Here is a 20,050-nt window from a genome sequence, read left to right on the forward strand (position 1 = left end):
TGACAGATGCTGCGGTGCTCAAGATCCAAAATTATTATGGACTAGCCATCTGGAGGAACTGCTTAAAAACAGTTGATGATATGTATAATGCTGTGTGGGGAGAATATTACCATATAAAATCTTCAAATGAAGATCCACAGCATGGTCTGTGTCCTGATGATGATGAGACGTAGTAACGCAAGGCAAAGAAAATGAAGGAAAATGATGGTTTATTAAACCAATATTTGAAGACTTGTCAGACAAGAGTTTACTGGCTAGATATTTGAGGGGAAAGACTCAATATACAAATGAGTCCTTCAACAATATTATTTGGCGCTACATCCCAAAAAGAGTTTTTGTGCGGCTAAGGACACTAAAACTAGGAGTAAACTTGGCAGTGTGCAGTTTTAATGATGGGGGAGTTGGGAACTGCAAAATATTGACGGGCTGTGGCCTAAAACCAGGGAATCATCTGATTCAGACCATGGAAACACTGGACAGACAGCGCATCCGGAAGGCTGAGAAGGCGGAGGATGACCTGGAAAAGAAAATAAGGCAAGGCAAAAATGTACTCAAAAAAAGTTAGAAGACAAATTTGAAGAGGAAGAGGGGGATGAACCATCATATGCACCAGGAAAATACTAATGTAAATATTTACCTTTCAATGTAATAAAATGTGTATTTTATTTCATATTTTGTGATTTTCCGAAAGTTATATTTTTTAACACTAGGCTAATATTCCTTTTTCTCAATAACCAATGATGGTACGACTTTGAATTTTTTTTTTGCTTCTAGATATAACTTAGATATATCACTGGAATTAAAAATTGATCTTAATTAATTGACAAAAAAATGTTGTTTTTATTAGTTTAATTTTTATAAAAAAATTTAAATGCTTTATTTTATTAAATTATAAAAAAATCAGAACATGCCCGAATTTTATTTAAAAACATTCCATATATGTTAAAAGGTCTGATCCTTCAAGTTAAAAAAAAAAAAAAAAAAAAAACAGAAGTCAACTACTGTATCTTTAGTAGGTTTCTAGAAAAAGGAACATAAGTTAAAAAGTACCGGGATATGATGCACTGACCCCCGGGGGGTCTCCTAATCTCCTGAGCCTAAACCAAATTAGACAAGAAAGAATCTAAAATGTGCAAGAGCCCACATTATTTCTGAACAATCAAACCTTTGAAAATCCACGGTTAAGCATAAATATTTGGATTACAAATTATTTCTAAAACTTCTGCTTTTAGTTCTTTTTACATATTCACGAATACTCGCATCATATATTAATATTTTATTTCTGGGAATACCGGCTAGAAACGAAGATATCTTATTTAAATGGTATATTTATACAATTTGCCCTGCAATTTCGAGGTTTGAATAGAAAAAAATTGAATAGAAAAACGCCAGTCAGGTGCCGGCTCCACATCAAATGATCCTATTTTGTAAAGGTATAAAATTTAAACTGAGGATAAACTTAGATTTTAGTGTCCCAATACTAATGAAATGTTAAATAGACATACATCACAATTATTGTTTTTATAAATTTGAATTAATATACAGTGTTTTCTTTGAAAATAAGAACTATCCTGTGTTATTACTATGTGAAAATCAGGTTTAACATGGCAACGAGAGATTTAGATCTGTTTTAATTCAGTTTCATATATTAGTTTTGATAATACAATTCTACAAACCGTCACTATAAAGTGATGTCTGCTATTGGATCGTTAATTTGTGTTAATATGTGACAGTTTTTAATCTCATAAGGTATGTTGTGTTTGTTAACAAATTACATATAATGCTGTTTGCTCGTTGCGATAATGATTACCTTTAGTATTAATGTTAAAACATTTGCTTATGCTGAGCCAAATTCCATACATTAATACTCACCATGAACGAACTCAATGTTTGTCATAAATATGATAAAATATTTATGAACAATATACAGTCGATAAGTCAGTTTGTTTTTGAGATGTCATGCAAACAGATAGCAAAACAGGCAGGTAAACCAACCAACATACAAACAGAAATGATATTTTTACATTTCCAAAAGTAATGGGCTTCGCTAAAGCTCAGCCAGTTCCATTTATTAATACTGATGATAAAGTAAATAAGAGATAAAAAGCAGTTAGTATACTTATAGAACTCTTTGTTAACATGTATTTGTTCATTAAATTATTTATAAGTATGGTAAAATGTTGAAATAGTTCTACGTAGTACAGTTTTTGCATCTTTTATAATTTTATAAAACACAGGCATCAAGGTAAACACAAAACCGGTGAGTGTATCTTGAAACGGTCTTGGGTTACTAAAATATTTACGAAACACGTAACTCACACGTAGTTGCGGAGAGCGATGGATGTTACGTTCTTAGCCACGAAATAGTGCACATGTGTGTCACTGTTGGTATTGCATGGTTTTGTTTTGATAGAATTTGTATTTTGTTTCTCCTTATCATTTGAACTTTTTACGTACAAATATGGCAGTATAAACCAGTAAAGACACTGCAATATAGACACGATTATTAACTTTACAATACCATATATATGTTCGTAACATATGTATTAAGTATTATTATTCATTTTACGTTTTAGGCATCCATAATTAAAGCTCTAATCGATCATAAATCAGTTAGATGCTCATTATTAATATAGAGAAACATTGTAGAACATAATTTACATAATTTTTAAAGTAATATCTTTGTGATCATACTTCACCTATTTCTAGTGTAATATTATGATTCTAAATAGTGCGTAGAGTATATTTAAATAAATAATTTCAACATGTGGATATATTTATTGTAAAGTAAATGAGACCTGTTTAGAAAATGAGGCAGTGTTTTTACATATTAAGGGTAAAATAAACTAACTAAATATATAAATATTGAAATTTACCAAGTGCCAAGTCAAAATGAACGGTTACAGAGAGACGTCCTTTTATATGCATCACTTGATGTGACCCGTGACTCTAACATGTTAAGTGTGACAGTCACTTGTAACTTGAGTACCGCTTTCTGCAGACTGTTCTAGAGTGCTAGAGAAATATTGATAGGATGTATCAATATTTTATCTATATATATATATATATATATATATATATAATAGTAAAATATATTGAAACAGTTATTATATGTAATTATGTTTTACTTAACAAAGTACACTTCTTATGTAATAATGTAGGATTATATGGTATCTTAACTTATTATTCTCAAAGCTATACTGAAAATTGTATTAATCCGTGCAATAAATAAATGTTTTTTTTTTCAATTTAGGGATTCTGGAAAGAATATTTTGCAAGAATGTTTCAATACATTGATTTAAATTCCATTATTTCACCAATTAAGACCTGAAAGAATTTAAAATTTACAGGAGCCCACAATCTGATCAACGAAACCTTTGAAAATTGTAATTATAAAATCTCTTGACTTGTAGATTCTGAAACTTGATATCGAACTTTAGAGTAGGTACAGTTATTTTTAAGTACATCAGGGAAACAGAATATCTTCTAGTGGCAATCCCTTATTTACAGGAGAGCCTACTGAGCCGTCAAAAAGGACATCGATATGACGTGCATATTGTTTAATAGGAAAGCAATTGTGATGCCGCGATTGACTGCTAGTTTCTTATTCTTTTTATTATCAATGTTTGTATATGTGTCCCTTTTCGTTCAAGGAAGAAGATTGTGTGCCATTCTTAATGCCAAAGGCCATTCAGTCCATTGTGTCTTTTAGTCTTTATGTTTTTCTATGTGATAACCCCTAATATAAAGGTCCTAGTGACATGAAACATGATATTGGTTCCTTTATACTGTGGTAAGTATTCAGGCAAATGATACTATGTTGAAAAATCAGTGCATTTTTAAGGCTCTAAGTTTTCGTTACGTTATTCGACAGCCCGATGTATTCGTTTATTTCAGTTAGACTCCTTAGAAATACGTCAATTTCAACAATCTTCTCTTCTTACTTTTTATGTAAGTATGTATGTATATATATATATATATATATATATATATATATATATATATATATATATATATATATATATATATATAACATTTTGGACACATAAAGCCCTAAAATAGCCGTCTTCTGAATTTATTGTATTCATTTATATCATAATAATAATTTCTTCCCCTAAGGTTTTTGGTAAAAGTAATAAAAACATTTCATCACGGTACTAGTTTTGAATAAATCATAAATATTATTTATTCTATCAGAGCGCAATAGCTATGCACTTCCAATACTGTAATCTAGGAGGTCGTGCATACAAACAATAGCCTTCAGGTCATACGTGGGTTTGACAGTGTAAACCTTTGATAATATCTTTGGCTTTGAGGCATGCCACTGAATATACTACTTCTTTACCACAATTTAATATAGTTGCAAAGCTATAATTTTAATAGAATTTGTATGGATAAACTACTATTGTTTATTTATAAACAAATTTACGTTTATGTGATAGTAAGTTTTACTAAATTGGCTTTTACTTAAACATATTTCATCCAACATTGAAAAAAGTAAATACTAATCTTGTACTTAGTTATAAAGTATATTTCAATTATTATAAATTAGATTTCAAATCACCTACATTATCCAATATTTTATATTAAATATAAACCAGTTATATTTTGATCAAAGTGGCTTGTGGATGAATTGTTAACAATATTATGATTGTGGTAGGTTTTATTTTTAGTAGTTTTTTTAAGCAACACATCAGTTCCAATACTTTTCTGAATATCATAAAATTAGAATCATAAAATAATAATTATTATCAGTGGCTTTATCTGATTAAATAATTATTTATACCCCATAAATGAATTTATGCTTAATTAATCATAAATGAATAACTTCTTAAACTTCTGCGGCATTCCTTGATGGTATAAGAGAGCATTTTCCTCATAATATTAACGCAAAATATATTTCTTTAATAATCTTGTCATTTTTAAGACAATTCTTTAATAAACGCCTATAGTTCATGACTAATTCTTAGATATTATATATCATATAGATAATTATATAATATCTTAAAAATTACATAAATCTTGAAAATTGAGCTTTTATTTCAAAGTGAAAAGTAATGGTCAATATCATATTGAAAGCACATTTGTCATACAAACTCTACATTTATGCTTAAAATACTACTATGATGGTTTTACAATAAATACATAGGGTATACAAAAATTCACTAACCTCCAAGCCAAACGTGTCACAAACAGACACGTCCATTTATATGCATCACCTGGTGTGACCCGCGACTGTTTGACATGTTAAGTTTGACAGTCACTTGTAACTTGACTCAGCCATCCTGTTGACTGTTCAAGTGTTGGCAAAGTTTTAAAGGATATTTTAGAGAATTTCGTTCCATAATTATAATACAAAACTTTTAACATGATATAATTTATACAAAAAGCAGCATGATGTTTAGTAAAGTAATTTTTAATGATCCATATATGACCATAGTCAGTGCAATAATTAAAATACATAAGTAATATTTGAATGGTGTAATACATCTTTTGATACCAAGATGGGATTTTTTGTGACTTTTTACATCATTTTAGGTAGTTTTAGGGCGTTGTCTATTTCGAAATTTGAATTAACCTGTATGTTAATAAGGGACCTTAGTGTTCTCCATATAAATCTTAATAAAAACGACCATTAGTTTATTCGGGATTTCGTCACACACACCCGAACATACATACGGTCACTATTGCATTTGCATATAATATTAGAGAATATTATAAATCTTAAAACTAATCTAAATTCTTTATTCTGTGTAGTAAAGTAGTTTTTTTTTTTTAATTCTAAGTATTTTAGAATCAAAATTTAGAAAATTTTCACAGGTTAAATAATTAAAAACACTTCCGTTGTACTTTTTTGAACCGGACATTATTAAAACATTTGAGTCTGAACCACTTAAGACCTAATGACTCTGAAGTGTTTAAGAGGATTTAATACTTCTGAAACAATAAAACATCTATTACCCGCGGTTGTTTATGTTATGATCACTATTTATTGCAAAATGTTCACAATATAAATTTTTAGCCATTAGTGATTCTGATCCATTAATCAATACTCACATAAGAAATATACTGGATTAGTTTATTTGCGTGAACCATTCTAAGAATTTAAAGACCTCATTGAACTGTGTGTTTCATACAATTGCAACTTAAGATGGACCATGATCAGCTACCGGCCGTGAATGTGAAGTTCGGATATTAGTATGGGAATAAAGATTTAAACTGCTTAATAATGTATAAGTACAGACTAACAAATAAGTACAGACTAATAATTTAGGAAAAATGTTTATTAAGAATCTAATGTAATTGAACGATTTATTATACTATAAAACCTAAGTTAAAAAAACCTTTATAGATTTTTGAGTCAAGTTCACATTTATAAGGTTTTTTAAACGTTAGTTCCATGTTAGAGCAGAGCTTCAGATGCGTGGATAGTAATTAACAAGCTTTCTTCTTAGAGAGCTTGAGAGCTCATAACCAAACTTTAAGACGTCTAGGGCTGAGAAAGATTTCTGTCTCTTGAAGCTGTCACCCCTTCCGTTTGTAGCTCAGAGCTCTCTAACCTTCTAGGAGTTAGTTCCCGGTGGTAGTTCTCCATCTCTAGACGTTACCCGCTTCTTTTAATTCGTTTCACAGACAAAGGAATTTCTAGACAATCATGGCTTTTATAACCTCCTAACCGTACTTTGGTTCTACATTATAATCTTGAATTCGACCAAACAGTCATATATTATCATACATGAATTATTTATTAAATATATCTCCTTAAGCGTTGTAGTAATATAGGTTTTATAGAATTTCAAAATTCAATTAGGAACTATTTTTTGTCTTAAGAAAACTAAAAATTAGATGTGATAAAATGTCTTAATTTACAAAAGTAAGTATTATTGGTATCAAGTAAGAACAAAGAAAGTTCATAATACAGGTAATTATGTGATTTTAACCTAAAATGTTTTATTGTTCTCTCCTTCGAAAGTTATAAAAACAGTTTGTCCTTATTTATTACCTTTATCAAGAAAGATTTTATGAACCAAAAGTTTCCGACGCTGTGATAAAAGCAATATCATGTTACGCCATTTCAAATAAGGCAGATGATTTTCCAGTTGTGAAGGCAGAACTGATAGAAGATTTACTTAAAATTTGAAACAAAATACATTTGTGGGAAACTTAATAGTGTCAAATATTATATGGATATTTTGTATATATATGTTAATCCAATAATAATTTTTAATCACCAAGAACTGGTGATGGGCATGCAAAAAATCAAACTTATTAAAACATTTATCTTTTCAAGACGTCGATTAAGTTTGTTTGCTAACTTGGTACACGATTTCCTTTTGTTTTCGCGGCTGTTTTAAGCTTTAAATATTCTTACGTCCGCTATGTGTTAAAAATTGAAATATAAATTGCTTAGGAATGCCTATAAAATTGCCTAAACCTTTTTGTTAAACAATTTTTGTGTCTCAAAAGGCTTACAGATACTGAGTAAATTTAATTCTTCCGACTGAACTGAAAGTTCTATTTTAATTTGTAATAATTTGTACGTTCAAAATTAACCAAGTATGTCCATTTGATAGTTAATGTACACAGTAGCCACAGATCAAACGGACAAATTTTCTGTCACAGACTATTAGATATTTTGAAAGGTAGCTTAAGCCACTTGCATTCAGCACACTTAGACCGAAAGGTGATTGTGATCGGCACCATCACTTCCAAATATATATCTACAACATATTAAGATGAATTGTGATTACTATTAGATATACTACGTTGTATAATTTCGGAATCTTTGATGTGATATATATTTTAGGATTTGTAGTAATATATTTCAACTCCGATGTAGTTTTGTGTGTTGGATGGTTCGATGATTAAGTTTTTATTATTATTATGATTATAATTATTAATAAAACAAAATATTATCCAAATACTAATTAAAAAGTAAACAAGACTTGCAAAGCGGTAACCAATCGTTATAAATCAATATGATCGTCATAATACTGTAATGAGATGAATGAAATTCATAATAAGATCAATATAATAATACACAATACTGTATCTGATATTGTAAGTAATTTTATAAATACAGGAAATAAGTTTACTACAACAACGGTGTATCTTGAAATGCTCCCGGGTTGCTCAAATATTTACAAAGTACGTAATTAATTTGTGGCCGGAAGACACGGAAACTTTTAGTTTTCTTTTTAAAATGTATTTTATGTATAGGATGAAAACGATTGTATAGCATTGTTTTGGCAAGACTGCTTGTATTAAACCTATACATTATGCTAATTAAAAACTATGAAACACTTGCATATCAAACTGTAAAAACGTTCCAACTAGTAAGAGAGCTGTAACAGTTACAAAATAAAAAACAAGTTTGTTTTCGGTACTGTGAGTAAAGTGCACAACAATAGTTAGCTGTATCATATAAATTTTTATTACACACAACTTTGTACATTTATTTAATCGCTGCTGTGTAAGTTCTAGCTTCGATGATCCCTTAGGTGTGCATACAGTTTGGAACTCACTGTATATAAAATCAATATTAAAATTTTTTAGTACAAATCTAAAAATGTATTACATTTAAATAGGTATGTGATATTATTCTCAAAGGTTTTTAAGTCCAATGTTGCATTAATAATCTAACAATAGACAGTGCTGCAGCTATAAGTAAAATACTTTAACATTATTAAACCATCAACATTTACGATACAAGTTAATAATATGTTTAAGGATTTAATTTAGGTTCAATAAGGCCAGACACCGCATATTGCAATAATGTAAGTTATATAAACAATAACAGCAACAATATTATAAACATAACTATCGTATCAAAATTCCCGTTGCAAGACATACATCTTGTAAAGTTCCTTATACAAATATAAGTTTTCATATTATAGGATGCTTCCTATATTATTTAATTATTTATAGGAATCTTTATATTTTTATTAAGAGAATTGTGAATTAATATAATAAGTGAATTGTAAGATGGTGATCCTTCTAGCAGTGCTGAATTTCTTGTCAATTCGGGTTCGAGGAATGCTAGAAGCTTCCTTTTGTATCTAGGTATTGAGCATAGGTTACAGGTCTGGGTTGGACAGGTACCATCCAATTCAGACATTGTGTTTGCTCAATTTTGATTGGCCTATGTTAGGTTGATTAGATGGTGGGAGGGACTTCTAGATCCTTCCGGTGGATTCAATCACGTTTTCAGGAGATTCTTTGCTGTGTCCTCAGAGAGAGAACTTTGTGTAAAGTGATAGCCTACTCTTGCCGTATTGAATTTTCGGTAGGAAGGTTGAGTATTAAGTTTAAAATTCTTTTCAAAATTTAAAGTTTGTTTTTTCAATTGATTAATCAATAATAGTTATTTTTGTTAGTTGGTGAAGTCTTCAGCAGAATTGTGAGGTACTGTGAAAAGTTAGAATTTAACATTTAAATAGAAAATTGCTTGATGATATTTTCCTGTTCAATTTGGTTAAATCAGGAATAGCCTACTATTAAAGAAAGTTTATTTTATGTTCTGAGATTCTATATATATTTTACCAAGTTCCTAAATTTAAGATTCAAAGCCAAGCGGATAATTCTGGATAATTCAATAATTTGTAAATTGGAAATTTACAGAAAATAAGTAGTTTGAAATTGATACAATTTTGAGTTTAACTGGTTGGACATTGTCTTTGTTCATATATTAAATATTAATATTACCTTAATTTGTTTGATTTTTATTTTGAGAAGAAGTCTTATTTTATTATTTGTTTCATTTTATATTTGAAGAAGATTATTTTATTTTGAAGTTTAATGAAGATTTTTATTTTAAGATTGTGTTGAAAACATTAGCACTGAGAACTTTAAGGACACAATTATTGAATGATTGATTGATTGTTAATTTTAAGACTGGACTTTTGAACTTTTATGGGTTAAAAATATGAAATAATTGAAAATAAATTCAAAGTAAAAAAGATTGCTTGGCGTTGCTGTATTATTGATTTTAAATTTTATTAAAATTACTATTATTTTATACTGAGTTTAATTATTGAATTCCATTGGAACTTGTGCATTCTTAAAATAAAGGGTTATTAATTCAGAACACAATTGATCGCTCTTATACTAAAACAAAAATAGTTGTAATTGGTTTATAGAAGATAACCTTACTATAGACACGTTACACATATATAATGTTTAAGTACCCCAATTTGTTTTAGTGATAGCCTACGGGCAATCAGGATCCTCTAAGTATCAGCTACATTCAATGGTTCGACAATTTTTTTACTTTTTATGATATATGTAAACTTCAATTCCCATGTAATATTTGAAGTATTTCAATCAATTAGGTCTCAATATATTCAAACAGAACACAAACAGACAAACATGCAGAAGAAAAATTTAGCAGAGACTACTGAGTCAACTCGTTGCTGCGTTATTAAAACTGAACTTCATGTGGAGAGACACAAATTTTAAATTTACTATGCAAATACGTTTGTACTAATCTTCAGTTATATCACTTATAAAATAAAGGTATGTTAGACTTTAGTTTGTTTTATTTGAGTCAAAAAATGGTACAGTACATGTGCTTTTAATTAAATAGAAAAGGTAGTAGTTACAATAAAAACATTAAAGACTATGTAGCTAATGAAAATTACGAACAAAGCTTACCACAAACATAAAGTATCGCGGTGCGGTAACACTTCAAAAACACTGACAAAGAATAATGTACCAGTGATACTTAAACATCAAAGGTTGCATCTTTCGGTTGATAATTTATTATGAATAAAACAAGAGCTACAAAGTATTATAGGATACTTGAACAAGCCATATATGGTTTTCCGTCTACATCAAAGTTAATAATTTTCATATAGAATTCCTTGTAATAATACCCTTTAATATTCTACAAATAAAGTATCCCCAATTTTTTTTAGTTATTAGTTATGTTTTACTGGAAAATTATATAGGTAAAGTTTATATATCTCTTATAACGCGTTACTAAAATAAATGTTTTGTAAAGTTTGTTATTTAGGTTTTCCAGAGTATTTTACAGGGGATACCTGCTCTTGATTATAGCACGGGTAATAAACGAATTTGCCCCTATAATATTGTACTGTCTATAAATATACACATTTTATAATTCTGTATGTGAAATTAATAAAAAAACCAACAATCGTTAGAACAATGTTTCAGTTCTATATGAAAAACTGAGAAAAAAACTTAATTTCAGTAAAACTCATTTCATTTTTAACGAGATTGCGAAACTCATTCATGTCAGATATACGGTCTGCTGACTGGAGGAAATAGACATCTGGGTTACAAGTGTAATTTTACATCTCCCCAAGGCGAGGAAAAACGTTTAGCCGCAATTATCATTTATCACGGAATCTATATTTAGTTATACTTTTCTGTCACATTTAACACGACACTTCTAAACTATTACTTCAAAACTATATATATATATATATATATATATATATATGTGTGTGTGTGTGTGTGTGTGTGTGTGTGTGTGTGTGTGTGTGTGTGTGTGTGTGTGTGTGTGTGTGTGTGTGTGTGTGTGTGTATTCTATATATGTTTATTGAGATATTCTCCTCTAACTTTTATTGAGAAACATAACTTCATAATTTTACTGAATATAAATACTTCATACCAAGTTTTGATATGAAGATTATTTTAGGGGACGCAAATGCCAAAGTAGGAAGAGAAGAAGTCTGGAGACCTGCTATTGGAAAAGAGAGTCTACACCAAGAATCAAACGACAATGGAACCAGACTGGCAAGTTTTGCAATTGCAAATGAATATAAAATAGTTAGCACGATGTTCCCAAGAAAAGATATACACAAATATACATGGACATCACCTGGTGGAACAACAAAAAACCAAATTGACCACGTGATCACAGACCAAAGGCACAAAAGTAGTATAACTGATGTTCGAAGCATTAGGGGAGCGGAATGTGGAATTGACCACTCATTAGTTTTAGTCAAAGTGTGTCAGCGAATAGCAATCCAGAGTAGAAAGGAGGTAAGGCAAAAAAGAAGAATAGAAGTGCGTAGACTTGAGCTTAAGAATATTGCTGATGAATTCAAACTGAAACTGGAGAATAGATTTAAGGCCCTGGAAGACATGGAGAACAATGAAACTGTAGATGCCAAATGGTCTAATTTTAAGGAAGTAGTTCTGAACACAGCAGAAGAGGTATGTGGTAGTAGGAAGAAGAGATACAAAAAACCATGGTTTGATCAGGAATGCGAGCAAGCTCTGAAAGACCGAGTTAAAAGGAAAATAACGTGGATGAATAGTAACAGAGTAGAGGATAGAGAAAGCTATAATGAAGCAAATAGGGAGGCAAACAAGTTGCAGAGGCGGATAAAAAGACTGTATCTGCATATATTGCTTGACAAGGCTAAGGAAGATAACACAGCAAATAACGCAAAGGACTTCTACAGGAAAATAAGATTCTTCAAAAGAGGTTTTACCCCATACCCATATGGGGTAAAAACAGAAATGGAGAGTTGGTGACAGAAAGTACAAAAGTTATAGAAAGATGGAGAGAGTACTTTTGCGAGCTACTAAATGTAGAGGACCAAACTAGGGACGAAGAGCAAGTTGGTGAATACTATCATGTTCAACCAAATATAGAACCACCAACCATAGAAGAAGTAAAGGATGCAGTCAAAGCGCTAAAGACCAACAAAGCTCCTGGGAAGGATGAAATAACAGCAGAATTCTTGAAGAAAGGAGGAGAAATAGTAGTGGAAAATCTATGGAAACTAATACTTCGTATTTGGGAGAAAGAAGAAATGCCAGCTGAATGGCAAGAAGCAATAATAATACCTATACACAAGAAGGGTGAAAAAGAAGAGTGTGGTAACTACAGAGGCATCTCACTACTCAGCATCCCATATAAAGTTTTATCCAAAATTGTTTTAAACCGACTTGAACATTATACAAATGAAATAATCAGAGAAGAACAGGCAGGGTTCATAAAGGTCAGATCAACCACAAATCAGATTTTCATTTTCAAAGAAATATTAGCTAAATACTGGGAATATAAATAAAGAATTTTTTGCCATATTTATTAATTTTCAAAAAGCATACGATAGCATAATCAGAAAGGAGTTGTGGACACAACTAGATAAATTTGGCATCCCGAGAAAATTAATAAACTTAGTTAAGATGAGTGTCACAGAGTCAAGAGGCTCAGTAAGAATTAATGGTCGGGACTGTGTACCTTTTGGGATAAACTCAGGAGTCAGACAAGGAGATGGTCATTCTCCTGTACCGTTATTATAGTACATATATTGAATTTGTATGGAGCTAATACTTTATAAATTAGAACAACTTTTCGGAAATACTTGATTTATTCCGAAATTTAAGTTCACCAAAAAGTTAACAAAGTTTACAAACTTGTGATTCGATTTTCTTCAAAATGTCACTGAATCGAACAAATCTAATTAAGAGTCTGATAAAAAGGAATTAAAATTTAAATTAAACTAAAATTGTATACTTCTCCAAAATGGTTTAAATTAACAAAACAAAATAAAAAGTTCTCTTCTCAAAATACTCAAAATTAATGTAACACAAAACTTGATATTTACTTTATCACCAAAATTTAATTCAAAATACTTCAAAAAAATTGAATTAAATTTTCAGACTCTGAAATATGGGAAACTAAAGAAATTTTAATTACAGTATTATAAAAATAAAAGATATTAACTATACACTGGTACGGGACTTACTACTTTGAAGATTACGGAGGCAGATCGGAAACTAAAACGCACTAAAGAAATTAAATACTTGAATTTGAATTTACACGCGATAAAATAATTACTCTAAATCCCAACTATAGGGTTAGAGAAAGAACTTCAGCTTCTTAACTGGACCGGTACACCTTCTCGTGGAAACTCCAAGACTCGACTGACTCCCTCCCTCTCTCCAGCGAGCCGGGTCGGAACGTATCACCGTAGCTCGATCAGCTGATTGACCGGTCTAACTGAACAAACAATGTCTACGCACCGCGTCTAGTTAACAAGAGCCTACTTCCTACCGCGATTCAGCAAGTCCTAAGTCTTACTCACTACACTAAATTATGCAGGTTTATACACACTTTTCAAGTTTATACAAGTCTTACACACAATACGTTAATTGGAAATAAATGTAATGAGTTCACATGGTTGTCTTATACAAGTTACACACACTTTCATGAATTATACAAGTTTATACCAGTTTACAAGTTCTTTCCTGTAAATAACCTGTTGTACAAGTTTATGCTCAAAAAGAAATAGCAGAGTGGCGCAAATTATGTACCGTTATTATAGTACATATATTGAATTTGTATGGAGCTAATACTTTATAAATTAGAACAACTTTTCGGAAATACTTGATTTATTCCGAAATATAAGTTCACCAAAAAGTTAACAAAGTTTACAAACTGGTGATTCGATTTTCTTCAAAATGTCACTCAATCGAACAAACCTAATTAAGAGTCTGATAAAAAGGAATTAAAATTTAAATTAAACTAAAAATGTATACTTCTCCAAAATGGTTTTAAATTAACAAAACAAAATAAAAAGTTCTCTTTTCAAAATACTCAAAATTAATATAACACAAAACTTGATATTTACTTTATCACCAAAATTTAATTCACAATACTTCAAAAAAATTGAATTAAATTTTCAGACTCTGAAATATGGGAAACTAAAGAAATTTTAATTACTGTATTATAAAAATAAAAGATATTAACTATACACTGGTACGGGACTTACTACTTTGAAGATTACGGAGGCAGATCGGAAACTAAAACGCACTAAAGAAATTGAATACTTGAATTTGAATTTACACGCGATAAAATAATTACTCTAAATCCCAACTATAGGGTTAGAGAAAGAACTTCAGCTTCTTAACTGGACCGGTACACCTTCTCGTGGAAACTCCAAGACTCGACTGACTCCCTCCCTCTCTCCAGCGAGCCGGGTCGGAACGGATCACCGTAGCTCGATCAGCTGATTGACCGGTCTAACTGAACAAACAATGTCCACGCACCGCGTCTAGTTAACAAGAGCCTACTTCCTACCGCGATTCAGCATAAATAATTAGAACTATGGTACACTCCAATCTTATTTAATATTGCCATAGAAGAAGCACTTCAGAGTGTAGCAGAGAGGGATTTAGGGGTGGAAGTTGGAGCTAAACTAAACATCCTAGCTTTTGCAGATGATGTCATATTTGCAGAAAATGTAGATGATTTGAGGTCACTAACTAGACTATTTATGAGTGAGGCAGAGAAAGTGGGGTTGAAGACGAATGATGCAAAAACTAAATATATGCACTTTAGAAGGAATCAAAATCAAAGAGGAGGACCCCTACAAATTGATGGGCATGTTTTCGAACAAGTGGAGAACTTTAAGTACCTTGGGGTCACAATGTCAAATAAAAACACAGATGAACCAGAGATACAAAATAGGATCAACTCAGCAAATAGATGTGTATATGCATGCAATAGGATACTTTCAACCAAATCTCTCTCTCACAAAACTAAAACTAGAATATACAAAACAATTATATGTCCAGTGCTTTTGTACGGATCCGAAACGTGGAGGCTAAATAAGAAGGATGAAAAAAGCTTCTAGTTTTCGAGAATAGAATTTTACTTAAAATTTATGGGCCATCATATGAACAAGGGGTATGGAGAAGAAAACATAGAGAAATCAGGGAGCTCTACAATAGTACGGATGTAATAGGAGAAATAAAGTGCAGAAGACTCCGTTGGGCAGGCCATGTTTTGAGAAGAAAAGAGGAATGCAAACTGAGGAGGGTAATGTACGGTAACCCAGAAGGAAGACGACCCCGTGGGAGACCGAAAGTGAGATGGTGGAACCAGGTGAAGGCTGATATGGAGAAGGTGAGCGCTTCAGAGGAAGATGCAGAGGACCGTTCAAGATGGAGGAGCTTTGTTGGTGCGGCTAAATATCACCTCCGATATAAATGGCCCTGGGAGTAAGACTAAGAGAGTAAGTAAGTATAAATACTTTGGGTTATAAGTAGTTTGTTTATATCTGAAGCCATTCTTACTAGCCTATCTATATTTAACCACTTTATTTTGATTTGGGGATATACGCCGTTGGTTGTGTAGTACGTACTGGGGAGTCAATTAAACATGGAACATAACTTTGAAGCGTAAACTACAATAACAGTAACAATCCAATGACAGATATTTAACAAGATAAGCAAATGAACCAGTAGTAACGCTAAGATATGCATTAATTAAAAATAGAACGATTATTTTTTATGTAAGGAATAAAATAATCATCATGACATGATTGTCTGTTTAGGTTTGTAGTCTAAGTTAGTTAGAGATACTCTTGATAGAAGGCTGCACCAGGCTTGTAACTTGGTACATTGGCTCCTCTCAGTCCAATCAAGAACCAAAGGCCAACCAGGCAAAGAGCAAAGATCACTAATCTGTCAATTATACATACTGCTTTCTCGTCTTACATTAATCTTGATGCAAACGTGCAGGGGACTTATAATTTACAGTTAGGTTCCTCTTGGTTAGAACTCTATCGATTTAAGAGTCCAAAGTAGAAACTCAGTTCGTCCATTTGTCTCTCCGAATAGGCGCTAAATCTGTTGTTACGATTAGTAATAATCCTTTGTATCGTTATATTTTTGTACAGACTTTGTACTCACACTGTTAGTATGTGCGAATAATGTTTTGCGTCTAGACAAACTCAAGACCACCGTCTCATGGAACATTGCTATATGTATTAAATAATTTTATTCCATAGTTGTCCTTTCTCTTGGTCCGTTATTTTTTAATTCAGTATCCATTATGATAGGCTTGTGTCATAAAAATTATTAGCATTCAGCTTTCTAATTAAAAGAGCAATTCATTATATATAAGCAAACTAAATAAATAGGTCACGTATGCAAATAATTGCCTTCAGCAAAAGACGTGGGTTTGAGAGTGTTAACTGTGAAACGTTCCTCTAAATATATTATCCTTAATAGAACTGCACTAAACCTCACCAAAAGTTAACGTAGTTAAATTAATTTAATTGTATTATAATATATTATTATTTACAACAGTTTATGCTGTCATTATTATTACATGTATAAAGAAATACTTTCCTAAATACAATAGCTTTAAACATCTTTATCACATCTGTTACTGAGAAACGGAAATACCCATCTTTGAATTTTTTTTTTTAAACGTATTATTTTAATATGAAATCTCCAAACAGATGTCATATGTGAAACCAAAACGTACGTTCATTTTCGTATATGCTTACGAAAAATGAGAGCTATTCTTGATAATAGCTAAATCAATTCGGCTAATTCTTGTTGTATAATATTTAATAAAGTCCGAGGTAGGTTCATATGAAAGAAAATATTTTAAATGTGACCGGGAATTGAGAAAAAATAGTATTTCTGTTTCGTAATCTTAATTTAACCCATCCTTTCAACTAAAGTTGACAAATTGGCTGAAACATTTGTTTTATTTAATTTTTATCAAATATTAAGTATACAGTGCATCATCGGTAGTGTAATGCAGATATCAAAGAAAATTTTAATACCTAAATTGTATTCCAGATTATGCGAGCGAGAAATACAAAACATCGAATACTTTTTGAATACTTTCTAAACACTGTCACAAAACCAACCTTGAAAAAAACTGGTAATGTTTTTAAATAATTTACTCTAAACTACGGATACCGTTATTATTTTAAATGTTATATTATCAATGCCTTAAGGAAACACAGATAAATGATCTCTAACATGCTGCAATAATCCACACAAAATAAGTGAATTAAACGGCTGAAATTAGGTTTCTCTGTCTTATATATGCATAAATATGTTTTCTCCATCGGGAAAACAAAGTAAACACCACTGAGGTACTGATAATGTATTTCACCGGCCACATATAACTTAAGCCTACAAATAGAAGTTTTTGACAGAAATAGGTTTCCGAGACCTACGTAATTATATATTCTTGTTCAAGTTTCTTATTTATTAGCAAGCGTGGCTCACAATACCGTGATCGAGCCGAACACGTAACGATAAGTTAGGTTGTCAAGCTGTTATTAAATAATATAGGATCTATACCAGGAGTCCCAGAACCAGTTGAAATACAAATGGTGTAATTAAAAACTTTACTAAGTTTGAGTTCAGAAAGCCTTATTAGTTAAAAAATAATTAATTAATTAATTGAAAAATCATATACCGAATTGAGGTTATTAATTGTATTTTATTGTTAGAAATATAATAATTTACACCACGGTATATCTCATTATTTGTATAAATTTATGAGTTTCCAAAATACACTACACAGGTCAAAAATAATTTCTCTATTTCAATTTATCACTTAGTTGAATTTAAAACCATACCTTAATTTATTTAATGCATTTGATAGAAAGTATAGTCTAGTGAATAAATTAATGTTACTATAGTTTGGGTTATTAAACTAAGTAAAATTATGTAATATTTTATAATAATTGTTCATTTCAACTAGTTTAAGGTTATAACACGGATATTGGGCTGATTTGTTTTCAGCTCTGATAATGCCTATATTTGATAGCAATGTTGATTTAAACCGAAACACAGTGTTTTTATTTCCAGATCAAATGTCACTCTACGCTGATTAATAACCAAGGTATATGAGTATAAACAGTCTTGCATGACATGTGTAAACTGTACTGTAGTCTTTGTTTAATGTCTACTATTGACTATGGATGATTTGGTAGGATAACAAAACTTTGACATCTGCCATTGTTGTAAGCTACAGCAATATGACACTGCAACTCGAGGATTGATATTTAAAGTTGTAAATCCATATTGATTTAAAAGAAATGTTTTAAACTATTTACATTACAACAAAGGTATATGAGTATAAACAGTCTTGCATGACATGTGTAAACTGTACTGTAGTCTTTGTTTAATGTCTACTATTGACTATGGATGATTTGGTAGGATAATAAAACTTCGACATCTGCCATTGTTGTAAGCTACAGCAATATGACACTGCAACTCGAGGATTGATATTAAAGGTTGTAAATCCGTATTGATTTAAAAGAAATGTTTTAAACTATTTACATTACAACTAAGGTATATGAGTATAAACAGTTTTGCATGACTTGTGTAAACTGTACTGTAGTCTTTGTTTAATGTCTACTATTGACTATGGATGATTTGGTAGGATAATAAAACTTCGACATCTGCCATTGTTGTAAGCTACAGCAATATGACACTGCAATCGAGGATTGATATTAAAGGTTTGTAAATCCGTATTGATTTAAAAGAAATGTTTTAAACTATTTACATTACAACAAAGGTGTATGAGTATAAACAGTCTTGCATGACGTGTGTAAACTGTACTGTAGTCTTTGTTTAATGTCTACTATTGACTATGGATGATTTGGTAGGATAATAAAACTTCGACATCTGCCATTGTTGTAAGCTACAGCAATATGACACTGCAACTCGAGGATTGATATTAAAGGTTGTAAATCCGTATTGATTTAAAAGAAATGTTTTAAACTATTTACATTACAACTAAGGTATATGAGTATAAACAGTTTTGCATGACGTGTGTAAACTGTACTGTAGTCTTTGTTTAATGTCTACTATTGACTATGGATGATTTGGGTAGGATAATAAAACTTCGACATCTGCCATTGTTGTAAGCTACAGCAATATGACACTGATAAAACATACCACGACTAAGATCTAAAGATAGGACTTAATCTTAATCTAAAGAAGGACATCTTATCTAAAGATAGGACTTAATCGATTTCGTGTAAAGTTTCTTGTAAACTAATGACAAGATTGATTCCCAGTTAAGAAAGGATATCTGGTTTTTACAATTGAACATTTTTAACACGAAAATGTTTGCGCTCAATGTTTTATGTTGTAAGGGTTAAATTTTATACCCCGTTTTTTTTTGTTCTTAAATTAGAAAATGTTTATTTGGCAAGTAGATATGTCGATTTATTTTCGTCATACAAATAAACGCGATAGATGCCGCAGTTCAATATTTGTGCAGCGATATTGTTTGCTTATGGT

At 30.9% G+C, this 20,050-nt stretch overlaps 1 protein-coding gene across 1 annotated transcript; it reads left to right on the top strand.

Moving 5' to 3' along the window:
* The first annotated feature begins 463 nt into the window (after positions 1–463).
* On the top strand, positions 464–16,449 carry LOC124371058. Its single transcript, XM_046829369.1, has 4 exons — positions 464–560; positions 11,664–12,500; positions 12,629–12,856; positions 16,358–16,449. The coding sequence occupies exons 1-4, from the start codon at positions 464–466 to the stop codon at positions 16,447–16,449; spliced, it is 1,254 nt and encodes a 417-aa protein (XP_046685325.1).
* The last annotated feature ends 3,601 nt before the right edge of the window (positions 16,450–20,050 follow it).

This window comes from Homalodisca vitripennis, unplaced genomic scaffold (assembly GCF_021130785.1).
Source record: "Homalodisca vitripennis isolate AUS2020 unplaced genomic scaffold, UT_GWSS_2.1 ScUCBcl_882;HRSCAF=3782, whole genome shotgun sequence".
Classification (NCBI taxonomy): Eukaryota; Metazoa; Arthropoda; class Insecta; order Hemiptera; family Cicadellidae; genus Homalodisca; species Homalodisca vitripennis.